The sequence below is a fragment of the Oncorhynchus kisutch genome, linkage group LG28 (assembly GCF_002021735.2).
Source record: "Oncorhynchus kisutch isolate 150728-3 linkage group LG28, Okis_V2, whole genome shotgun sequence".
NCBI classification, from domain to species: domain Eukaryota; kingdom Metazoa; phylum Chordata; class Actinopteri; order Salmoniformes; family Salmonidae; genus Oncorhynchus; species Oncorhynchus kisutch.
In genome coordinates, this window is record NC_034201.2 from 25,171,648 (window position 1) to 25,197,876 (window position 26,229).

At 42.2% G+C, this 26,229-nt stretch overlaps 2 protein-coding genes across 2 annotated transcripts in view; one reads left to right on the forward strand and one right to left on the reverse strand.

The window, feature by feature from the left end:
• Window positions 1-10,623, forward strand: part of LOC109872482 (collagen alpha-1(XXVI) chain) — a 78,501-nt gene extending 67,878 nt beyond the window's left edge. The window contains exons 9-15 of the mRNA XM_031808231.1: window positions 3,327-3,410; window positions 3,592-3,644; window positions 8,396-8,458; window positions 8,579-8,614; window positions 8,721-8,765; window positions 8,999-9,083; window positions 9,283-10,623. Coding sequence (XP_031664091.1) covers window positions 3,327-3,410; window positions 3,592-3,644; window positions 8,396-8,458; window positions 8,579-8,614; window positions 8,721-8,765; window positions 8,999-9,083; window positions 9,283-9,428 — 512 coding nt within the window. The 3' untranslated portion in view covers window positions 9,429-10,623. The remainder of the gene's footprint in view (window positions 1-3,326; window positions 3,411-3,591; window positions 3,645-8,395; window positions 8,459-8,578; window positions 8,615-8,720; window positions 8,766-8,998; window positions 9,084-9,282) is intronic.
• A 557-nt stretch (window positions 10,624-11,180) lies between these two features.
• Window positions 11,181-19,620, reverse strand: LOC109873304 (myosin regulatory light chain 2, ventricular/cardiac muscle isoform). The gene is made up of 6 exons (XM_020464958.2): window positions 19,490-19,620; window positions 18,585-18,750; window positions 16,091-16,195; window positions 15,778-15,856; window positions 13,533-13,581; window positions 11,181-11,398 (listed from the first exon to the last, which is right to left on the reverse strand). Exons 1-6 carry the CDS (start codon window positions 19,490-19,492, stop codon window positions 11,294-11,296), a joined length of 507 nt encoding a protein of 168 aa, XP_020320547.1. The 5' UTR covers window positions 19,493-19,620; the 3' UTR covers window positions 11,181-11,293.
• Window positions 19,621-26,229: the final 6,609 nt, after the last annotated feature.

Here is a 26,229-nt window from a genome sequence, read left to right on the forward strand (position 1 = left end):
ACCCTGGTATGAACCGGACCCTTGCCTTCCTGCGTCAGCTTTTGGTGGCCCACCATGGAGAGAGATGCCCGGGAGTTTGTCTCAGCCTGCTGGGTCTATGCCCGGAACAAAACCTCCACTAGACCAACTTCCGGTGTGCTTCACCCCCTTCCCATACCCAGTCTCCCCTGGTCACACATAGCTCTGGACTTTGTCACTGGCCTTCCCCCATTAAACGGTAACTCACTCATCCTCACCATTATTGACAGATTTTCCAAAGCGGCTCACTTCATTCCCCTCTCCGAGCTCCTGTCCTCCAGGGAAACTGTGGACCTGCTGGTATCCCATGTGTTTCGTCTGCATGGCATGCCCACTGACATTGTTTCTGAAAGGGGACCCCAGTTTACATCCCAGGTATGAAGATCCTTCTGTTCAGCTCTTGGTATCAATGTCAGTCTTCTGGATATCACCCCCAGACCAACGGCCAGACCAATAGCCAGACCGGATGGGCCAACCAGGAGATGGAGACTGCCCTATGCTGCGTGACCTCCTGGGTTGAATATGCCCACAACACCCTCACCAACGCCTCATCAGGTATGTCACTTTTCGAGTGTGCTCTGGGTTACCAACCTCCCTTGTTCCCCGCCCAAGAGGTTGCGGTTCCCTCTGTCCATGACCAGATGTGCCGTTGTCGTCATACCTGGAGGAAGGCCCGGGCTGCTCTTCTGTGCCTCTGCCAGGACCCAGTCCCAAGCCAACCGTCGCCGTGCCTCAGCTCCAGTCTACACTCCAGGCCAAAAGTTATGGTTCTCTTCTTGGGACCTGCCATTGAAAGTGGCATCGAATAAATTTTCGCCCCGATTCATTGGTCCCTTTAATATTAACTGTGTCATTAACCCCTCTGTGGTGGCCTGAAACTCTCAGGATCCATCCTACCTTCCATGTATCCCTGATTTAAACCTGTCTGCTCCAGTGCTGTCTCCTCCTGCAGCAGCTCCTCCACCCCCTCGGCTCATCAATGTCCATCCTGCCTATACCGTCCGGCAGCTTCCCGTCGGGGTTGCGGCTGGCAGTACCTGGTGGACTGTGAGGGATACGGGTCTGAGGAGCGCTGCTGGGTGCCCCGCCGTCACATTCTGGACCATTCACTCTTACGGGATATCCAGAACTTACAACCAGATAAGCCTGGTCGGGCGTAGGGGGGGTGCTGTTACATCTGCCACGCCCTCTACACCTCATCCTATGTCTCCCTAACCTGCCGCCACTCCCCCAGTGGTCTCTCCCTCTCTCTGTGTGGGTGTATCTGACTGTGAGTGGAGACGGGTATGCTGTTGTCAGAGCAGATCCCCCACCAGCTGCAACCTGTTCCATAATCAAGACCTCAACAAATACTCAGCCTTGCCACTTCCACGCTGCCAGATCGTAGCCTCTGCTCAGTCAGTCTACATTTCAAGCTGTTTGTTCCTTTTTTCCCTAGCCTGCCGCTGCTTTTCTCTCTGCTACAGTTCCGTCCGCTCTGACTCTGGTCCCTGTCGCCAGTCCTTCATCTCGTCTGTCCTGCTTTCCTGCCCTGGACCCTCACTCTACTGCTTCCTTGGATTCTGCTCCGGACCTGCTTACCCTGCCCCTACTCCCCTTGCCGCAGCCTCAGTTCCTGCTACCCGCCCGAGCTCCCCCTGGCCTGCACCGCACCCCCCCCCCCACTTTTCAATAAATACCTTAGTTACCTTATCCCTGTCTCCTCATCTGAGTCCACCCCACGTAACATCAGGGCCATCTGCCACACATATTGTATATCTGGAGACCTTGTTTCAATAGTAAATTACTGATAACAATCAATTGATAATATTGGGAGACATTACTCTCCCACCTATTTCCACAAGCCTTTTACACCTGGGGAACATTTTATGGAAGAAAGAAAAATGTCATGACACCGTTAAAGCCAATTGACATGCAAAGTGTAGTCTCACCAGGTGTCCCATATCTGGGAAGTCCATCAGTGGAACAGCCCTCTCTCTGCCTGTTAAAATGCTCTATTCCTACACGAAGAACCCTCAATGGACAACAGGCAACCTGTCTGCCAAGAGCTATAATATATACTGAGCCCTCACAAGACCATGGAAAAAGTAATCTAGGTTTTATCATGTAGGTTTTTATTGGATCCAAATACCCGATAATGTCTCCATTGCAAAAATACATATCTTATCAGTCAATAGTGAGTCCCCATAAACCATAAAGTTGATAATGATCATTCAGACAGATTTCAGTTGACTGCTGTATGGATGACTAGAATGTTCCTGTAATGCTTGAGTGGCCTTATCACCTTGTTCCTGTAGTACTATTATCTGTGAGACATGTGAAGTCTAATAGTGAATAATGGTTCCATCCGGAAATACATATGCACACTAGCGGAGGAGGGCAGTCAGTGGTAGTAATGTATGAGTGTTAGAGAGACAATGACCTCATATAAAACTAAACATATAGAATATGTAGGCCTTATTAATTCATGCTGTAACATTTAATAGAGGACTTTGGCTCAAATCTATGGACTGTAAAATTGTAAGTTGTAGAAGTCTATAGACATGTTCCATTGACCTCTATCTGAGGCATTTCCCAGTTTTGACCAGCAGAGGGCAAAATGCTCCCACTCGGATGTCATGGAAAGCTGTATATTATTATTGTGGTGGGCTGGCTTTGTTTAAACCTGGGCTCTGGCTGCAGTCTGCCTGCTGTAAATCAGACCCAATTTGTAACCTGTCAGCACAGCAGCCTGAGTCTGGAAACCCTGGGCCGCCTTGGAGCCAGAAACTGCTCAAAAAACGGCAAGGCGAGGTTGTCAAGTCAAACCTCAATGTTGCAGGTATTTTGAGGTTAGGAGGAGAAGTAGAGAGAGAGAGAGAGGCCCTGGGGGGGGGGGGGGGGGGGGGGGCACTACAGGAAGTAGTCTAATTTAGTCTATTTTAGACAAGTTTATAGTGCACCAGAAATGAGTTCCAGTGGCATTGCTCCCAAGAATATCCTGTTGATCCCTCTCTGCAGTGGGATACTGAACTAACCAGAGTTTCTGATCCCTACCTCAACCAATGACAATGATGGGTGTGGCACTATCTCACAACACACCCACAGTGACAACCAACCAAAACAACCTATCATCTCCAATGTTTGACAATAATTCACAACCCAAAATACCACCAGAGCTACAGTATGTAAATATTGCAAGTACTCTTAACTCAAACTTGAAGATCATACATGCAGTACATACATGTAGTACATACATGTAGTATGTAATTAGAGCACAGTGAGCACCTGTTGCACCTAACCCATGGCTGTTTTTGTTTTGGTTACAGATGAAGAAGCTGCACTCCATTCACAGAACAACCAAAGAGCTGTGACCGGTCCCCCAGGCCCCACCGGATCCCCTGGTCCCCCAGGTATAACACTGACACCCCCGCTGGCATGACCATGAAGTCATAATGATAATCGTGTCATAATGTTAGTTAGGGGAAAATAGAATACTACTTCCCCATATCAGCTAATCACCAAGTGGGACCTTTAAGTGGATATTGTCAGAATATTTTGGAAAACTATAATCTCCATTTTCCAACTCCTGAGGCCGTCCGGGACCCACAGGGCCTGCTGGAAACCCAGGTACCCCAGGGAGAAACGTATGTATAACATTGGACTTTCATGTACATCCTGCAGCAGAATCCTAATTTGAGACTGTGGTGTCCTAAATTATAAGATCCCCGGATAAAGATTAGCAAAAAATACTGTACAAAATAGAAAATACTGAGCTATATTGTATACCATTTTTTTTAAACAATTATATTATTTTATATTAGTACAATTGCCCAGAGAAAGAGATTTTGTTTAACAAGTAATACAACATTTGTATTGGATCCCCTGTTTTCAATACTCCAGCACCCTCCCCTGCATGACATGAGCTGTCCTCGCGCTCTCTCCCACCCTAGATAGGTATTACGCACAATAACTTTCTATCTATTAATGCCAAATAATACAATCAGTCCATCCTCAAAACAATAGCTTACTGGGGATTGTTTCAATATGCAGTGTAGTCTACTATCTCTAACTATACAATGCATTTGGAAAGTATTCAGACCCCTTGAATTTTTCCAAATTATGCCACATTACAGCTTTATTCTATAAGTGATTACATTTTAAAAATCCTCATCAATCTACACACAATACCCCATAATACAAAGCGAAAACAGGTTTTTGTAAATGTTTGCAAATGTATTAAAACTAAAAAACAGATACCTTATTTACATAAGTATTCAGACCCTTTGCTATGAGATTTGAAATTGAGCTCAGGTACATCCTGTTTCTATTGATCATTCCTGAAATGTTTCTACAACTTGATTGGAGTCCACCTGCGGTAAATGTCTAAGGTCCCACAGTTGACAGTGCATGTTAGACTTTGATCTGAAGCCATTCTTGTGATTTTGCTATTGTAAATATTTGTAGGATTATGTAGTCAAATTGTATCTATGATCGTATGCAATCATTTATGTTTTTTGAATGTTATTTTAATATATGAGAATTAACCAATGATATCAGGCCACACCCAGCCATGATTACAGACACCTGTGTGTGTCCTTTGACACTATAAACTAGTCATCCCGCAGTGTTTGTCATTATACCCTGATGAAGACAGCTTGTCTGTCGAAATGTTGGATATTAGGTTATTAAATTATTGCATCTGAGCTCCTAGAGTGTGCAGCTCTTCTTTAATATTTCAAGAGCAAAAACCAAGTCATGAGGTCGAAGGAATTGTCTGTAGAGCTCGGAGACAGGATTGTGTCGAGGCACAGATCTGGGGTAGGGTACCAAAACAATTATGCAGCATTGAAGGTCCCCAAGAACACAGTTCCCTCCATCATTCTGAAATGGAAGAAGTTTGGAACCACCAAGACTCTTCCTAGAGCTGGCCGCCCGGGCAAACTGAGCAATCGGGAGAGAAGGGCCTTGGTCAGGGAGGTGACCAAGGACCCGATGGTCACTCTGACAGAGCTCCAGAGTTCCTCTGTGGAGATGGGAGAACCTTCCAGAAGGACAACCATCTCTGCAGCAGTCCACCAATCAGGCCTTTATGGTAGAGTGGCCAGACGGAAGCCACTCCTCAGTAAAAGGAACATGACAGCCCGAATGGAGTTTGACAAAAGACACCTAAAGGACTCAGACCATGAGAAACAAGATTCTCTGGTCTGATGAAACCATTGGCCTTGGCCTGAATGCCAAGTGTCACGTCTGGAGGAAACCTGGCACCATCCCTACGGTGAAGCATATTGGTGGCAGCATCATGCTGTGGGGATGTTTTTCAACGGCAGGGACTGTGAGACTAGTCAGGATCGAGGGAAAGATGAACAGAGAAACGTACAGAGAGATCCTTGATGAAAACCTGCTCCAGAGCGCTCAGGATCTCAGACTGGAGCGAAGGTTCACCTTCCAACAGGAAAACAACCCTAAACACACAGCAAAGACAATGCAGGAGTGGCTTCGGGACAAGTCTCTGAATGTGCTTGAGTGGCCCAGGCACTCACACTTAAACCCGATCAAACATCTCTGGAGAGACCTGAAAATAGCTGTGCAGCGACGCTCCCCATCCAACCTGACAGAGCCTGAGAGGATCTGCAGAGAAGATTGGGAGAAACTTCCCAAATACATGTGTGCCAAACTTGTAGCGTCATACACAAGAAGACTCGAGGCTGTAATCCCTGCCAAAGGTGCTTCAACTAAGTATTGAGTAAAGGGCCTGAATATTTATATAAATGTGATATTTGTTTTTTTAAATTTTCAATACATTTGCAAAAAAATCTAAAAACATGTTTTTGCTTTGTCAATATGGGTTATTGTGTGTAGATTGATGAAAATTGTTTTAAAATGAATCCATTTTAGAATAAGGATTTGGAAAATAAACAGGGGGACTGAATACTTTCTGAATGCATTGTATAGCCTTCCGTATTTAGTTGCTATTGATCAACTTTGTAGTAAAAACTACACATCAAAATAGCCTAATAATGAGGGGGAAAAGTAAGCAGAATTTGAACTCAGCAGGTTTTTTCTGGCTAATAGCCTACACAAATGGGCTGCAATATTCAAGGTAAATTAAATCCAACTTGAGGGACTCCCCTGGTCTCCTGAAGTCCTCCTTGCTGCTTCTTTCTCTGTCTGTGTCTCTTTTTCTCTTTCTTTCTCTCAGAAGACTGTTTTCTATACTAAGTATTGCCAACTCCAACGTGGTCAAAGCATTTCATATTATTCTGTAGGTAAAGCCACGACACTCCATTTAGTATGATATGTTACGTTTCTTATGGTATGCATTAATTTGTGGATATCCATCATCCATTACATAAGATATGTTACGATTCCAAGAACACAGGATGAGATGTTACTATCTGTGCAAGCACTTCCAAGAGTTCATGAACAGTGAGCCTGGTGAAATTTGGGGAGCGCATCGTCAGTAGTGTACCTTTTGGTTCCTAGGGTGTTTCGGCCTTTCACACCCTCCCCAAAGGCGGCCAGCGACAGGGTGATCAATTCTACGCTTCCGTCCCATTCCCAATTAGTCATAGGAGTTGCCTTGTTGTTGATAGCTAACATCTGAATTACGAATTACAATGAATTTAATATGTTACAAATTACAATTCATATATGTTATGAATTACAATTTGTACATTATGTTACGAATTTCAATTCGTACAATATGTTACGGAATTGCAAAACGTATAACATGTTACGAGTTCTAATTTGTTATGGCTAACGTTTTAGGTGGATAGGTTGCTAACGCTAACGTTAGCTAGTTGGCTAACATTAGCTAGGTTTGGGGTTAGGGTTCAGGTAAGGAGTTAGGTTAAAGTGTTATGATTAGGGTTGGGGGAAGGGTTAGATAACATGCTAAGTTATTGCAAAGTAGCTAAAAAGTAGGGTTAGGGTTGGCATGACCCTAACCCTAACCCTTGTCTGTAATGAGATGAAATGTAACACGGAACCTTTGGGTTGCTAGACGTTCGCATTATACGCCCACCCATCCACTCCGACCAACCACCCTCCTTTCGTTTTTGCCTTAAGTGACCTAGTATCTTATATAACCAAACATAACATATCATACTAATTTCAGGGTCTCGGATTTACATTTATGTTACGGCTAGTCAACCCAGACATTCCTGAGACATTGTGCATTATACACTGAGTGTAAAAAACATTAGGAACACCTTCCTAATATTGAGTTGCAACCCCTTTGCCCTCAGAACAGCCTCAATTCGTCAGGGCATGGACTCTACAAGGTGTCGAAAGCATTCCACGGGGATGCTGGTTGTGTCAAATTGGCTGGATGTCCGTTGGGTGGTGGACCATTCTTTATACACATGGGAAACTGTTGAGCGTGAAAAACCCAGCAGCGTTGCAGTTCTTGACACACTTAAATCAGTGCGCCTGGCACCTACTATCATACCCCCGTTCAAAGACACTTAAATATTTTTTTTGCCCATTCACCCTCTGAATGGCACACATACACAATCCATGTCTCAATTGCCTCAAGGCTTAAAAATCTTTCTTTAACCTGTCTCCTCCCCTTAATCTAAAATGATTTAACATGTGACATTAATAAGGGATCATAGCTTTCACCTGGACAATCTATGTCATGGAAAGAGCAGGTGTTCATAATGTTTTGTACACTAAGTGTATGTCCGTTGCGCTGCACACAATTTAAACTTAGTCTTGTATGAAGCATGCCAAGATATACCAGCAATAATGGAATATTGCAACTAAAACTCAACTCAATATTGCACCTAAAACAACTAAATAACTACCTATGGAAAATTAGGCTCTCGGTTTTGAACACCTGAATAAGCTCCACTAATTACACTGGCACCGTTGTAGCCTTGACCATGGCATTTGTTCACCGACATCCCCTTACTTTAAATCAGTAAATTTTTTAAGGCCTGAATCACTTTTTTCAGTCACATTCCTGAAGCCCAAGAAACAAACTCTTAGCTTCCTAGTACATATGGAAATTAGAAAGGTTTATGAATTACTTTTTGGAGGGTTACTGTCAAAATGATTTATTAAATAAATCTAAATTGACATTGATGACAGGTGCATGGGCTCCCAGAGCTCATGGGCCCCCCTGCCTTGGGGGGCTGCAGGGATGTCTGGTACGCCAGTGGCTGTAGTATTGAAAACAGAGGATCTAATCATTTAGACCACTATCTTTTTGAGAAGTTTTTTTCCTTACTTGTTAAACACAATCTCTTTCTCTGAGCAATTTTATTAGTATCTCATGTTTAACAAAGGATCCAATAATTCTGGAACCCACTGTATGTGTTTGTTATTTTTGTAAATCATACATTGATGTCAATGGGAGAATAGTGCAAGAAATTCTATCTCTGTGTTCCAGGCTGGTGTTGGTCCCTCAGGCAAACCTGGGGATCCTGGGCTTAAAGGAGACTCCGGTGAAAGGGTGAGGTTTGGCTGCCTTTAAAGTGACCATCTTGAATAAAGATGACTCTATTTGATGGGAATTCCACACTATGTACAGTCTATACATGACATCGCTCATACAGCGTCTGTCTCCTCACAGGGACCCCCAGGACTCAGGGGAGAACATGGCCAGCCAGTGAGTACACAGTGAGGATACAAAAGTTGACTGCTTTTAAACATATATACAAATTGTTATCTTTGCCAACCACCTGTGTTTTTTCCATTTGTGTTTCTGTTTTTAGGGTGTACCAGGGCCAAAGGGTGAGCCAGAAGATACCCAGGCTGAGGTGACCCTATACATTCCCTCTATATGATTTAATAGTCCACATAGACACATTTGCAATACCTCACTCTTATGAAAAAGCAGTCATAATAGTAGCACAGTAGTAGTATTTAGTAGTTGTACAGTATACCGTAATTGTACTGTAATAAATGAATTAGACCTTAACATATTGTTCCTGATGGAAGCTGAATTTGAATTTGATAGCTGAACTTGATGTAGTGATGTGTTTCTGTCCAGGGGGAGGGGCTGCAGCAGCTGAGAGAGGCTCTGAAGATCCTGGCTGAGAGGGTTCTCATTCTGGAGCACATGATCGGCATTCATGGTGAGAGACACACACCCTTACTCAGAAAACAACAGCGTCCAATTCCAAGCAATCACTGTGTCTGTCAGTGACAAGTTATGTTGTATTGGAGAGTCCTGGTTGTGAGATTAAATTGATCTCCCTCTGTCTCCATCCCCAATCCTTTCCTCCTTTTCTCTCTCTCTCTCTCTCTTTGGTCATTTCTCACAAAACCCACTAGAATCTGGTTCTGGCCTGGACATCCTGTCAGACCTGGTGCCCATGTTTAAAAACAAAAGGGCAGGACCCAAAACCCTGCTCCACTCTCTCACCACAGGAAACAGAAAGCTGATTGGAGAGGAAAGAGTGAGGAGGAGGGGCAATTAGATGGTCCGGCCAAGGGGTGTAGTAGAGCATGGTTTGTATACGAACAGTGATTGGGTAAGAGATTGAGATAGACGTACCATGTGTTCTCTGGGTCAGAGTGGATGACCAGTCAATACTCATGGAATCACAGAATTCTTACTCAGATCCTTGAATTTGGCCTGTTTATAATGTGTTTTTTTTACATTGACTTTTAGTACTGTGTCATTATCGTAGTCATGTTATTTAAATGTAATTGTGTAACTTTGGTGCTGGTACTGGTCTCAACATGTGCATATTCTCAATGACATACTCCTGTTGGGAACTGTAGGATTACCAAGGGTAAAAGGAGATACTATAGCCAGTAGGATACATATATTAGTTTTATCTGTATTCAGTAAGAATATCTGTACTGTTTGATTTTTACAAGACTTGAGAAGATTTGTTTTCTGTTTTTGAATGGTTTGAATTTGATTTGAACACAACAGGGAAATAAATTGGTTTTGTTTCGGTTTTATATTTATAGTAATGATTTTGTATCCGATGCAGTAGGGGATATTGTACTGTATCTGCCACTGTTGCATATCATTGGAGCAGATGGACATGCATGTTGATATCAGATTACATCGCCTCACATGGTTTGAGGTAACATTAATTGCTGTAGCACTAGGTAGCGCTTTTGCTTTGCAGTCCTGTTTCAACAAGTAGGCTGGTGAAGCAGGTGAAACTGTTGAATAGCCAACTGTAAAATAAAGTTTGACCCGTTGATCTTACTTTTAGCTTCACCTTTTCTTTCAGTCTGGAGTTATTAACTCCAATTTTTTACATGACATGTTTTTTATGCACCTGTTGAAAACCACATTTATAAATAGGTTGAATAGAATAGACGTCTGGTGGATTGGAGATGGAATGTGGTTGTGTGTTGGATGCTCTCATATGACCATTTTTATATTGGGTGTGGAGTCCTTGCCAACTCATTTGCAGAGTGTGTAACCAGATTATTATTATTGCAGCTCAACTGTTATGTCTTTCCCTACAGCATGTCTCTGACAATTTCATGACTCATTACTTCATATTTGTGTGTTTGTTTTTCTTCATCTTTGAGAATGGTTCAGTTTTACAGTACATTCCCTTTTTTTTTTTAAAGGTGTTTGTTTTCGTTTGACTTGGCCCAGTATTTTGAAGAATGTTCTTTTCATAAAATTCACTATAATTTTGACTGATTGGGATTTGTCTTCATTTTTTTCTGCACCATTGATATGGCTCTAGTGAACATATGGAATTGTAAATGTAGCCTATTTTAAGACACAAATGAGACGATTTTTGCCTTAACGTTTTTTATTTAAAATTGTACCCCATTTGAGTAGATATAAATTAGGTAAGAACCTGTCTTATGTTGATCTTCAGTATAACTTGTGGTATTTTACATGCACAATGTAATGTACCATGGCTTGCTGCTCGTCTTATCAGTCTCAATTCCTATGAATTTCCTATGAATCACACAATGGACAAATGGGACAGAGGATGAATCTGAATCCGTCACCAAACTCCTATTATGTAAGGGCAATCTGAAGCATGGTGTTTTATGTGTATCCCTATGGCACTCTTCTTCCCTTAACCTCTGAACCCCTGCGACTTGAAGGTGTCTGAAATATGCAAAAGGATATTCCCACCTTATATAGAATACATTGTTAAGCATTACCTCTGACCCCAATCAACTCTTCACTTTCAACACCATCTTGGAGTTCAAATGACAATGCCTTGTTAACACCATAGTCCTTTTTACTATGTTTTTATTGTCAGAATGGTGAGATGTGGAAAGGGTGATGATGTGTTGTTGGCTGTCAGAGGTGATTGGTCTGGTGATTTGAAGGTTGTGATTGGTTCCTTTACTCCGCCTCCTTGTCCTCTCCGTGGGTGATAACGTAGCACAGGTTCTTGTAGTCCAGATTGCCGGCGACGTCCAGGGGGAAGTTTGTGAACATGTCTTCAACCTAGACGAGTAAAGCACACAACGGTCACGCTAGGTCATGGGTTGAAACAATACATTAACTTAGCCCTTTTGCACTCTGAATTTGGTGTGTATATTTAGTTGAAATAAAAGTGAACACACATGCATGTCAAGTCAGGATAAGGCCTTCTTTGAGTAAGCCTGGATTAGACAGGAATCTCCACTCATGGTTTTGCTATGAAAACAAGTCATGGTAAACACACATGCAATATTAATGTGAGTTATATCTGTGAACACATCCATGTGCTTTTAAGAAAGAAATGCCATGGTCTCCAAGGGACTCAGTAGTACTGCATTAGGTCACTGTAAGTACATAGGGTTCCTGTATATATATATATATATATATATATATATATATATATATATATATATAGTTAGAATGGGTCAGTGCTCTAGATCGAATCGTACTACACTGGCTCTGACGCTTGTCGAATGTGGTAGGGCTTGCAAACCATTACAGACTACAAAGGGAAGCACAACCGAGAGTTGCCCAGTGACACGAGCCTACCGGACGAGCTAAACTACTTCTATGCTCTCGTCGATGCAAATAACACTGAAACATGCATGACAGCACCAGCTGTTCCGTAAGACTGTGTGATCACGCTCTCCGCAGCCGATGTGAGTAAGACCTTGAAACAGGTCAACATTCCCAAGGCCACAGGGCCAGACGGATTATCAGGACGTGGTATCTCTATTGCACTCTACACTGCCCTTTCCCACCTGGACAAAAGGAACACCTATGTGAGAAAGCTATTAATTGACTACAGCTCAGTGTTTAACATCAGTGCCCTCAAAGCTCATCAATAAGCTAAGGACCCTGGAACTAAACCTCCCTCTGCAACTGGATCCTAAACTTCCTGATGGGCCGCCCCAGGTGGTAAGGGTAGGTAACAACACATCTGCCACGCTGATCCGCAACACGTGCCCCTCAGGGGTGCGTGCTCAGTCCCCTCCTGTACTCCCTGTTCACTCCTGACTCATGACTCATGACACGGCCAGGCACAACTCCAACACCATCATTAAGTTTGCCGATGACACAGTGGTAGGCCTGATCACCGACAACGACGAGACAGCCTATAGGGAGGAGGTCAGAGACCTGGCCGTGTAGTGTCAGGACAACAACCTCTCCCTAAATGTGATCAAGACAAAGGAGATGATTGTGGACTACAGGAAAAAGTGGGCCGAGCATGCCCCCATTCTCATCGACGGGGCTGTAGTGGAGCAGGTTGAGAGCTTCAAGTTCCTTGGTGTCCACATCACCAACAAACTAACATGGTCCAAGCACACCAAGACAGTCGTGAAGAGGGCACGACAAAACCTATTCCCCCTCAGGAGACTGAAAAGATTTGGCATGGGTCCTCAGATCCTCAAAAGGTTCTACAGCTATACCATCGAGAGCCACCTTTGCCTGGTATGGCAACTGCTCGACCTCCGACCACAAGGCACTACAGAGGGTAGTGCGTACGGCCCAGTACATCACTGGAGCAAAGCTTCCTACCATCCAGGACCTTTATACAAGGCGGTGTCATAGACTGTTGTCTCTGCTACCACATGGCAAGCGGTAACAGAGCGCCAAGTCTAGGTCCAAGAGGCTTCTAAACAGCTTCTACCCCCAAGCCATATAACTCCTTAACATCTAATCAAATGGCTACCCAGACTATTTGCATTGCCCCCCTCCTTTTACACCGCTGCTACTCTGTTGTTATCTATGCATAGTCACTTTAATAACTCCACCTACATGTACACTACCGTTCAAAGGTTTGGAGTCACTGACTGTAGAAATGTCCTTGTTTTTTAAAGAAAAGCCCATTTCTTGTCCATTAAAATAACATCAAATTGAGCAGAAATACAGTGTAGACATTGTTAATGTTGTAAATGACTATTGTAGCTGGAAACAGCTACAATATGGAATATCTACATAAGCATACAGAGGCCCATTATCAGCAACCATCCCTCTTGTGTTCCAATGGCATGTTGTGTTAGCTAATCAGAGTTTATAATTTTAAAAAGGCTAATTGATCATTAGAAAACCCTTTTGCAATTATGTTAGCACAGCTGAAAACTGATTCCAAACCCAAATCCCACTGAGCCTCAGAAACCTGAGAGAAGGACATTACCTCAGCTTCGGTGAACTTGTCCGCCTGAGACATTATGTAATATTTGATACTGGAAGGGAAAATGATGATTCTTAGGTACAGCACATCAAACGTGACAGGGAGTTATTTTAACAGAGTTGACCTCAAGGAGTTACACTTTCTTCCTTAATTATTTCCAAAAACACTTGCAACATTCTACAAGAAAAGGTCTCTGCTCTACAAGAATCCATGACTATAAAACTAGCGACGCTATCACTGATGGATAATTATCAGCAATCACAAAAGAGAGATTCAATAGATTAGAATCGAGTCATTTAAAAAAATTAATCTAATGCCTTACTGTAGTACACTCTTAGAAAAAAAAGGTGCTTTGGCTGTCCCTATAGGAGAAGCCTTTGAAGAACCCTTTTGGGTTCCATGTAGAACCCTTTCCACAGAGGGTTTTACATGGAACTCAAAAGGGTTCTCCTATGGGGACAGCCAAATTACCCTTTTTTCTAAAAGTGTAGCTAATGACTTACAGATGTAGGATCTTAATTTTTTCCCCCTGCTGTAGCAAACTGGCTAATAATAATCCTGCAGCAACAGAAATAGGAATTATTATATGGATTATAATGAATGGACATTTTGTTTGTAGGGGTTGATACATTTTTCATTAGGGCAAATCAAGTCTGACATTTTAAAGTGGAAATTATAACTTGGACTTTTTAAAACCTAAAGTACACTACAAAGTGTGAATTTCCTGCTGTGCAGGAAAATGTTAAGCAACAAAAGAGTGATCAAATTAAGATCCTACATCTGTAGACCCTGATTCAGACCTCAGTTAAGCGTGTGAATGGCACATAAATACCTCTCTATGCTCTTCTCTCTATGCGTAATCTGACCTTGAATTTAAGCATGACAATAGCATGCTATTCACACACTACTTGTTTGAGGTGGAGCTCGAATAAATTAAGGTGTGGCAGAGGTGTGTCTACAGATAAACTGCATTCTGACCTTGATTTAATTCCACCAACTTTACACAAGAGGAAACCATGAATAACATCTAGCGAACCTACCGGTTCTAAGTGGAAAAAGTGTCTACTTAATTTTTTCCTGACATAAATAAGACCATTCTCCATGCACTGTAATTTACAACAAGAGCTAGGTAAATGTGTAATCCGTTTGGAACATGGGATTGTAAATACACATAGCAATTGTTTTAGATTATTTTTCCTTATGATCTCTGGAGATGAGATTGTGAAACCAGCCATGTGGAAGCAAACTGAAAATCATATCAACATGACATGTAGGCTATTGCGGCCCCTTTTCCACAGTGAAATAGAATATAAATAGTTGTGCCGTTATTCCGAATTTTTATTGTATGCCCTCATAATTTGCCTGGATGAAATTTGGAGACCCTATAGGCTTCTGTAGGGATGAACTTGCCAAATTGATGTATGCGCTTTTGAATGTTTTAATTATATGCCCAGGCTTTTCTCTGTTTTATTTGAACAATTTGCATCATGTTAAATATTAGGCACTATCAGTGGCCACTGTCAGTAAAACCCACATACATTTATTTTCACCACATTCAATTCCTTTTATAGTTCTTTCCTCTGTCATGTCCTTCTTGGGTCGCTAGCATTAGTTGGATCATATTAAGCGAACATTGCCCAATAATTTGGGACATGTAGCCTAATTGAATCATTATGGATCTCAGACCACACGTAGGAGGTTAAACCTGGAGCCTGGCTCACTGTTCATGACGACAGGACAATTGTAATACAGTTCCATGATTAGTGAGAATTAGGGTAGATGCATAAGATTATTGTTCAACCCCTATTGTAAACTTTTCTCCACCTTCCAATATTTTATGGATTGAACTTGAATATGACAATTTCAGTATAAATCAAACCACTGTATTTATCAATATATTTAGAGCATAAAGGCTCTCCAAACAGTTTAAATTTAAAAAAAATACTCATACATACTTTCCGAAACCAAAAATGTGTCTAAATAATCTAGATGATCAGATTATCTACCAGTTGGTGCGGAAACGGAGACGAATATGCATAGATGGCTTTATTTTATTGATCCCTATATTCTGACCCAGTTCTCTCAATGTATTCTTTTGAGTCTGTCGACAAATCTAATTAAAAGGTACACCGTATTTAAAGGGAAGGCTTAGCAAATGTACAGAAAACCCTATTGAATGAAAACTTTATGAGAAAAGAGCTACCGGTACTGTTTCAATGTTTGATGATATTAGAGTTAAAATCCTTACTCTTCTCCCTTGAGGACTCCCTGTCCCTCGGGGTCGAAGATCTTGAAGGCGTTAATAATGGTCTCCTCAGGATCAGTACCTGAGAGAAGACACATGTTTCAGACATACAGCTGGTCTGTCTAAACAGTGCACCGTGGGAAAAGGTCACTAAGGAAAATACTGTAGTAATTTGCCTCATTATAATTCTAGTTCTTCATTTCTGTCTGAATATATGATTGTTGTAAAGCATTAACTAGCCATAATGCTTCTGTTTACATGTGATGCACTATGACATGTGCAAGCCCTAGTCGGCCATACAGGGGTGTTGCCTGACCTTTCAACTTCTCGCCAAACATGGAGAGGAATATGGTGAAGTTGATTGGTCCAGGGGCCATCTTCAGCATCTCGTCCAGCTCATCATTACCCACATTGAGACGGCCTGCAGAGACACACAGGACAGGAAGAGATACAGGTCAGAGTTCATTGGGATCACTCACATGACCAGGTGGTGTCACGGCCGTCGTTGGAAGGAGACCAAGGTGCAGCGTGGTATGCGTGCATTTTCTTTTATTTATATAAAATGTCACCAACAAAACAAGAAATAACTAAACAACCGTGAAGCTTAACAGGGCTATAGTGCCACTAACAAAGATAATTACCCACAAAATACAACAGGGAAAGAAAGCTGCCTAAGTATGATTCCCAATCAGAGACAACGATAGACAGCTGTCCCTGATTGAGAACCATACCCGGCCAAAACATAGATGCACAAAAACCTAGAAAACAGGGTAGCCTAGTGGTTAGAGCGTTGGACTAGTAACAGAAAGGTTGCAAGTTTGAATCCCCGAGCTGACAAGGTACAAATCTGTTGTTCTGCCCCTGAAAAGGCAGTTAACCCACTGTTCCTAGGCCGTCATTGAAAATAAGAATTTGTTCTTAACTGACTTGCCTAGTTAAATAAAGGAAAAAAAAAAAATAAATACCATGTATTTACTGGTATAATTACGCTGATAACCTGTTTATAATTAAGTGATACTGCCCGATAAGCCGGTGTTTGGAGGACCTACTGGCACGGGTGTTGTTATCACTGTTATACAACGGGTTACCAACATATTCAAATAATGATTGACATTATTGATTAAAAACGTTATTTTTATGAATTTATTCATACTATTTCATCCTTCCACAAGATAAACATCCATAACAATGAGCTAATGAGGCGTGAACATTTTCTCACTCGCCAGGACACTGTTGTTCAGAAGACCTAGCCAACAACACAGCTAACACGATTACTTCAAACTGAAGCTGGAAAGACTGCAAACTAGCTGCACTTCGTTTTGTTTTATTTCTTTGTATATATCCATAAAAAGGATGCAGCAGATTCATGATTTCAACTGGCTGAGAAATGCTGCCTGCCTGTCTGTCTCATCCCGACACCGTCATTACTATGGGACAGTTGGAAATCGAATTTGAATATTGAAACAATGTTGCAAATGTTGGAGAGATAGACAGCAAGTTTTATACAGATCTCTGCTGTTGTAAACTAGCTGTTAGTCTAAAAGAAATGTGAGATAATGTCGAGATGCTTTTTATAATGGAGATCAAGTTTATAAATTGCTTGGCTGGGCTGATGAGGCAGTGGATTGTGCAGTCAAATTGAACAGAGTAAACAGGCATTTTAATGTCACAGATTTAGCCAGTGGTAACTTGTGTAATTGACACCAGCTGGTTTTAACCAATCAGCATTCAAGATTAAGCAACAAGGCCCGAAGAGGTGTGGTTTATGGCCAATATACCATGGCTAAGGGCTGTTCTTACGCATGACCCAGCGAGGGTTTGTGGTACTGTATATGGCCAATATGTGACCGACAGGCTCAAATCGGTCTTATGTAGCAACATTTGAAATTGTGTTTTTTACATTGGATAAAAGTAGAGACTCAGAGCAACAAAATGGTATATAACACACTACAGTTGAGGAACAATGGGGAAGTAATTTTGCTTTGAAAGTTGATAAACAGCTCACTGAACATTATTCGCCCTAGCAGAGCTGGTTAGGCTGTTATGTTATCCAGAGCGTTGGTGACTCCAACTGTGCTGTCAGATTGTCTGTTTCTAAAATCAAAACGTGTCGCTCTCTGAGAGGTCAGAGCGCATGGCCGATGTGTAGGGTTGACCCGAACGTTCTGACCTCACAATGGCAGTCAAGCACCCAAGCTAACTGGCTAGCTACCTCTGTATCCAGGCACTGCACGTTGCGTCGTGCATCCTCATTAGCACACCTATGCATGGTAGCTATCAGCAGGCTAGAATTCAATGGCTATAGTTAATTCTTACATGTTCTGTTAGAGCTGCTTTTGAAAGCAAAAGTCGAATTGAAACATTGTCATTGTTGAATTCGGTTTTAATAAAAGCAAGCAAGGGCTGATGGTTTGGTTAGCTAAACTAGCAAGTCTGTTTGGTTACCAAGGTAACTACTGTAGCTGTCTGATTGGCTTGCTAGCTACTTCAGTGGATGTCGAACACATTTCATCCAGCAAATTAACGCATTTATAGCGCCAAATGTGTTAAATTGTAGCCACATCCTTGGAGAAGTAGTTACGCAAGGGGTAGTCAACACCTGGGCTCTATGCGTTCTCTGGAAAAAAATGCATCTCCGTGGAAGGTTAGTTCCACTCACGTGCGTGTCGTTCATTATTCTCCATAGAACGCATAGCCCTTGTTGATTATCCCTTGCGCAACTACTTCTCAAAGGATGATAACCTCACCCACCCCTTTTATAATGCAAAGGGAAATCTCCAGAGGAGTTACGAAGATTAGCCTTAGCTCACCCAAAGCACAGAAGGTGTCCCTCAGGTCACTCTTGTCAATGAAACCGTCTCTGTTCTGGTCCATGATGGTGAAAGCCTCCTTGAACTCCTGGATCTGGGCTTGCTCAAACATGGAGAACACATTGGAGCTGGCCTCTGCTGCCTTCTTCTTTGCCTTCTTGGGTGCCTGAGATACAGAGGTATGATCTTAATTTAAGCCAGTTTGCTACAGCAGGAAAATAATCCTACAGCAACATGAAATGTGAATTATTACAGTATGTGGATTATAATTAATGGACATTTTTGTTGGGATTCATACAATTTTTCGTAAGGGAAAATCAAGTCTAAAAGTTGAAATTAGACATTTCTGAACATCAGAAGCCTTTTTAAACCTAAAATACACGACACATTTTTACATGTCCTTCAATGTAAAGTTATCCTGCAACAGTTTGATCAAAATAAGATTCTACATCGGTACACAGGAAAATGACAAGTTCTTTGATGTTATGATGAATAGCAACAGCTTGCATACTTTTTGATACAGATTGCATACAGTGACATCATGAAGTTTTGACAGTATCATGTAATATAACAGTAATATAACAGTAATAATATAATTACTGTTATATTTTATAAAAAATAATAGGTCATCATTTACTGGATTGTATTTCAAATGCACAACCAAAACTATAAACATCTTACATTGAGCTACAGAACACAGCATCCAGTCACAAAACTACATGGCTATTAATAGAGTTTGAATAAATGCATTTAAAAACATTAACAGCTGTCTACTTCTGAAGTAAGTTTAGCTACTCCAAGAACTCTCAGCATCCTAGACACCATAGAAATGAGACACCTAGTTAACTTCAAGGTGAAGATAGAGACAAGTTGAGAGGAGAGAGTGAAGGAGGTGTCATTCTTACCATTGTGTTAGGAGTTTCTCAGTTGTTCACTTACTCTTGAGAGAACACTAAAAAGTGACCCTGGTTACTTATATAGCAAAACACTTGGCTCCCCTGCCCACCTGCACTATGTTTAGACAATGAGGGGACATTACCCTAGGCATGCCAGCCATATAGAGGACTAACACCCACCGCCCCCAGCCACCCATTGTAATTGACCCATGCAGGGGTGCTGTGGCTCTGAACAGTTTATGTGACACACTATCTTAGAAGCAGGGGACACGGTTAGAAATTCAAACCTGGCACCTATCCTCGAGAGGGGTCTGGGGGGGGGGGTTATGGGTAGTTGTAAATATGTGAGAATGCCTCAGACTTCACTGGTCCTGTACACTCTTAGAAAACGGGTTCCAAAAGGGTTCTTCTCAGCCCGCTAGATTACCACGGTAATGAATTGATGCCCTTGTCTAGTTTGTGTGGAAGGAGAGGCTTTGAACAGCTGTGGTGGGGCTTTTCACTAATAGGAGGGTTGGACACCATGACTGGATCGGATAAGTGCACTGAGGTCATGGCAGGCATTGTTGAACACTAAACTGTAGCATTGTCTCACAATTAAACATTATAATCAACCCCTAAGATATTTCTTTAGAGAGTTGAGCATTGAGCAACCACTACAGCGATGACTGCAGTGAATAACATTGACACAGCTCAAGTCAGCTGCACACTCAAGGTAGCTCACTTTTGTCAAGCAATTCAGTTGTGCTCACAGCTCAACATTTGTTTCTGAAATAGTATTTTGGGACCAAAGTATGTCACTATTGGCAGCACAGATCTGTCCGGGTAGTAATAAGCCAAACACCAGATTCTTGATAGAAACATAAGCCCTTCAAACTGAACGGTCAAGCGAGAAAATAGCTCCGATTGACCTCAGTTGTACAGATATGGATTGTTGTTGTGCTGGCGACGCTTTATATGTTTGTGTGGAAAACAGGTGACCATTGTTGTGTCAGACGGCAGTAACTCATCTCCACAGAAGAGAGGCCTATTTTAGCTGAGTGATATATAGGTGTGTGTGTGTGTGTGTGTGTGTGTGTGTGTGTGTGTGTGTGTGTGTGTGTGTGTGTGTGTGTGTGTGTGTGTGTGTGTGTGTGCGAGCGTGCGTGCGTGCGTGCGTGCGTGAGTGCATGTGCGTGTGTGTACAGTAAAATAACATTTGCTCGTATAACGAATGGGTTTGGGGAGACTTTGAAGACTGTGGAGAATGTCCTATTGCTGTGGCCCCTGGCACGACATTGTGTGGACCAGGGTGAGGATATTCATGGAGGGCCAATGGAGGGTTCTGTCCATGTTGGGTGCTTCTCCAAGCAGAGGGAGCGGCGAGGAGTCAAGGTCTCAAGGGTGCCATGGGCACTGTATTCCTCCACTAACACAGATGACCTGGACTCCTTCCAGGCATTATTCTTGCACCCTCAAGGTCCTCCTCCATTTCCTCCCAGCCCTGTCAATCACTGTATTCACATCATAGACTACCAGGCATGTCAATCACTTCTAGAATTCTCCCCCTACTGCATGTAGGGCTACATGCACAATATGTACTCTAGTTATATCTGACTCAGGGGAGTGTTTGCCGAATGGCCAAATGGCATTCCTTTCAGATCTACTGTTCACACGGAGAGGAGAAATAAGGGCTTAGGGACAGGGACAAGGTCTCATATTTGCACAAAAATCCCAGTTTTGCATATGTGTCTCTCATATTAGAATTTAGCCCTGTGAGAGTATGCACATCTTTGAGTGTAGTCCCTATTATTAGACCCTTCTAAGTGAATGTTTTGTCTGTGTTGACTAATTCCCTGACAGGGGGAAACGATCCATCTGATCCACCTGAAGCTCACTGTTGTCATAGGGCTTTGGCCAGCTCAATTTATTTTAGGCCACTCTATCAGTCAGGCCTTCAGCGCCCCCCGGTGATTAAATTGCGGTTGCTAACTGTGAAATTGACATCATACAGACCCTATCTGAAATTGACCCCTTCCCCCTAAACAATTGTGGAGATCTGAGATTTAATAATTGTTAGCGTATGGCAAAACCTCAGCCTAGAAGAACAAGCTTGATCTATTACAGAAGGTACATTTTTATTTAACTAGGTAAGTCAGTTAAGAACAAATTCTTATTTACAATGATGGACTAGGAACAGTGGGTTAACTGCCTTGTTCAGGGACAGAATGACAGATTTGTACCTTGTCAGCTCAGGGATTCAATCTACCAACCTTTCAGTTACTGACCCAACGGTCTAACCACTAGGCTACCTGCCATCCCAAAATTAGGGTGAGGGAATTCCTAGATTCTGCAGAGATAATGAAAGATAATGCCAAGGTAAAGTACCGTGCATTAGCAAAGCTTTTTTGGAAGGTGAAAATATGTTCATGAATTAATACATATACTAAGTGGTTTAGCTATCTCTGACAGAAGGATATCATATACCTCAGCTAAATAGTAATTTCACATAATTGTCAGTAGATGGCGACGTATTCCCAGAGAAGGGCACTGGTCATACTTGATACCGTTTCAATTTACAGTGAAACTAAACAATACCAGGTAGAGAGAGTGGATGAACCTCCATCTTTGATGTTAGTCCATTAACTTTGTTGACATATTTAGTAAGTACCTGAAAAATAATGTATATTTATCCCACAGATTATTTGTTTTTATTTCTGTCTGATATATAGTAATGCAATATGATATGACATTAATAATCTATCAAATTATTCCAATGATGAACCTCTACTTGAACCAATAATGGCACTATAATATTATTTACATTCCATCCCCCACATACACACAAACACTCCCACAGACAAGCACCCAACAATGCTCGCTGGGTGGCTTTCAACTCACCCTCTCAATTCCATTCATTTCCGATGTCTTCTAAAAGGCTAGCATTTCCTTAATTAAAATTTAATTCAGCATGCCGTCTCCTTAAAACAAGGACTAGCCTCAAGAGGATTCTTATTTGATTAAAAAAAGACGAGGAGGAGAAGCGGGGAGTCATGGGTAGATCTTCGTGTGGGGGAGACGGCCCTAATTGGGCTCCCCAGAGGGCCCTGACTGAGAGAGAGCGAGAGGAAGTCAGAGAGAGAGAAAGGGAGAGAGAGGGGCAGCAGCAGTAGCAACAGCGGTAGTGGTAGTGCTAGTGGTAGCACCAGGCTCTGGTGGGTTAGGAAAACAAATTGCTAGTGGGAGGGAAGATGCTGGGCTGAGTGCTCCCTGAGCCCCTTGCTGAGGAGAGGGGAGGAGCACAGAGCCTCAGGAGTCTACTGGGGCCCTCCTCAAATCCCAATCCCCTCCTCAGCACCGCACTGCACGCGTGGGCTACTATCTGCTACAGCTCCCTGTCTCACTCTTCCTCTCTTCCTCTGTGTGATTTCAGCTCTCTTCTTTTCCCTTTTTCTCTCTCCCTCTGTCTTCATGTGTGAGCTATACTTACGTTCCCTCTCTCCCTCTCCCTTCTGAGCTATACTTCAACATGGCTCCTCTCTCGCTATTTCCTCTTACTGTACCTGAGTTACACTGTTTCCTCTGTTCCCCCTCTCCCCCCTCTGTCTTCATCAGCTTTTCCTGCACACTTGTATGAATGTTTGTGTGTGCGTGCACATGTATGTGTGTGTGTGACTTTCTGACAGTCACACAAGGGAGCCCAGCCAGGGGAGATGGGGACAGGAAAGTGTCTCCTTCTCAGTTCCCTCATGGCCTATGTTCATTCAGCATGTCACTGCTATTGTTGTAGTCCATTTGCATAGCAATGCTTTGTTTGAATTAGCCCACGGCACAATTTATGTATTTTTATCTCTACAGTTTCAGTGCATAATGTCCTGTCATTTTGAATAAGAATTCCTTTTTAAGAATTATGATGTGTGTGTATGCTACTATTCATTTTTCTTTAAGTGATATTCACTGCTGTACGTCCTCCTGTACATGTAATGTAAAACGTTGGTACCATTCTTCACCGCAGCACACCAAGTTGGCAGGTTGATTAACAGTAATTTTCCATTTTAATTGGGAAACCCAAACATAATTAATCATCGGAAAGCCCCCTACCCCACCTTTCTCCTTCTTTCCTCCGTCTCTCTCTTTCTCTCTCTCTCTCTCTTTCTTTTCTGAAAGGAGATGTTGGGAAACGCTCCTTCATCAAACTTGCCCATCCGTGTCTGTTCAGTTCCCATCTTCCCCTGCGCAAACACAATCGTCACGCCGAAGTGCCTTGTTAAGGCACAGATAGCCCCCAGAGAGAGAGAGGAGCTAGCTGGTCCCTGCAATACTGACGCACTCACATGCATGATTAGCTTTAAATGGACGGCCCTGATGAGGCCAGGACTAACGGTGTATCTACGACACTCACTCAATGTCTAGCAAGAGAGTGGGAGACAGGAAAGGAGAGAGAAACAAGGAGAGAGAGGGGGGGGACATGTAGAGAAAGGGAAAGAGAGAAGGGCAGAGAGAGAGAGAGAGAAAGAGAGAGAGAGAGAGAGGGGGGGGGGGACATGTAGAGAAAGGGAAAGAGAGAAGGGCAGAGAAAGGAAGAGATGGAGAGAGAGAGAGAGAGAGAGAGAGAGAGAGAGAGAGAGAGAGAGAGAGAGAGAGAGAGAGAGAGAGAGAGAGAGAGAGAGAGAGAGAAAGTGAGAGAGAGAGAGAGAGAGAGAGAGAGAGAGAGAGAGAAAGAGAGAAAGAGAGAAGCCAACAGAATCGTTTAAATAAATCCTATATGTGTGGGGGGAGAAAAGTGATACATGCATTTCAAGCTCAAGTGCTTTCAGCACATTTTCTCCAGGATTTGTCTTTGATTAATGTAATTTCTCCTCTTCAAAGACAATATACATTTGTTCAACATTTCTACAAAAGTCTAGCATAATTGAGACTCATCTTTTCTCCATTCAGAACTGTAACTTATAGCCGAAACTATTTTTTTCTCTATTTAGTTACTAATAGTTGTCCAATTTAGTCTCATTACGAGTTGAGCATTTCATTGGAATAAGTCCTCTTAAACAGAGAGTGAGAGGAGGTGATGTGAGATACAGATGCGAGTGTAATAGCTAGCTACAGTTAAGTCGGAAGTTTACATACACTTAGGTTGGAGTCATTCAAACTCATTCTTCAACCACTCCACACATTTCTTGTTTACAAACTATAGTTTTGACAAGTCGGTTAGGACATCTACTTTGTGAATGACACAAGTAAATATTCCAACAATTGTTAACAGACAGAATATTTCACTTATAATTCACTATATCACAATTCCAGTGGGTCACAAGTTTACATACACTAAGTTGACAGTGCCTTTCAACAACTTGGAAAATTCCCGAAAATTATGTCATGGATTTAGAAGCTTCTGATAGGCTAATTGACATAATTTGAGACAATTGGAGGTGTGCCTGTGGATGTATTTTAAAACCTACATTCAAACTCAGTGGCTCTTTGCTTGACATCATGGGAAAATCAAAAAGAATCAGCCAAGACCTCAGGAAAAAATTTTGAGAAATGTCTGGTCTGATGAAACAAAAATAGAACTGTTTGGCCATAATGACTATCGTTATGTTTGGAGGGAAAAGGGGGAGGCTTGCAAGCCAAAGAACACCATCCCAACCGTGAAGCACGGGGGTAGCAGCATCATGTTGTGGGGGTGCTTTGCTGCAGAAGGGACTGATGCACTTCACACACATAATGAGGAAGGACAATTATCTGGATATATTGAAGCAACATCTCAAGGCATCAGTCAAGAAGTTAAAGGTTGGTCGCAAATGGGTCTTCCAAATGGACAATGACCCCAAGCATACTTCCAAAGTTGTGGCAAAATGGCTTAAGGACAACAAAATCAAGGTATTGGAGTGGTCATCACAAATCCCTGATCTCAATCCTATAGAAAATCTGTGGGCAGAACTGAAAAAGCATGTGCAAGCAAGGAGGCCTACAAACCTGACTCAGTTACACCAGCTCCTTCAGGAGGAATGGGACAGAATTCACCCAACTTATTGGAGGAAGCTTGTGGAAGGCTACCCGAAACGTTTGACCCAAGTTGAACAATTTAAAGGCAATGCTACCAAATACTAATTGAGTGTATGTAAACTTCTGACCCACTGGGAATGTGATGAAAGAAATAAAAGCTGTGGTGAAATAAATAAAATCTCTCTCTCTATTATTCTGACATTTCACATTCATAAAATAAAGTGGTGATCCTAACTGACCCTAAGACAGGGAATTTTTACTCTGGTTAAATTTCAGGAATTGTGAAAAACTGAGTTTAAATATATTTGGCTGAGGTGTATGTAAACTTCCGACTTCAACTGTATATATTATTCATGATTATGATTAGGTCATTGTGTGTTCATGTCATGTGTCTGTCTATATGTCAACCTATCTGTCTGTACTGTACGTATAGTGCATTCGGAAAGTACTCAGACCCCTTTCCTTTTCCGCATTTTGTTACAATGGTGTGTTATTCTAAAACGGATAAACATATAGGCATAGATATAGCCATCAATCTACGCACAATATCCCATAATGACAAAGTGAAAACAGGTTATTAGAAATGTTTGCTAATTTATTAAAAATAAAACATGTAAATACCTTCTTTACATAAGTATTCAGACCCTTTACTATGAGATTCGAAATTGAGCTCAGGTGCATCCTGTATCCACTGATCTTTTTGTTATGTTTCTAAAACTTGATTGGAGTCCATCTGTGGTAAATTCAATTGATTGGACATGATTTGG

What these genes read in the sequence shown, in the direction of transcription:
- LOC109873304 (XM_020464958.2), bottom strand. An exon ending in GGAGTCCTCAAGGGAGAAGA is followed by an intron (nt 13,582 to 15,777) that starts GTAAGGATTTTA and finishes TTTCCCTTCCAG; the next exon opens with TATCAAATATTACATAATGT. An exon ending in ACAAGTTCACCGAAGCTGAG is followed by an intron (nt 11,399 to 13,532) that starts GTAATGTCCTTC and finishes TTACTCGTCTAG; the next exon opens with GTTGAAGACATGTTCACAAA.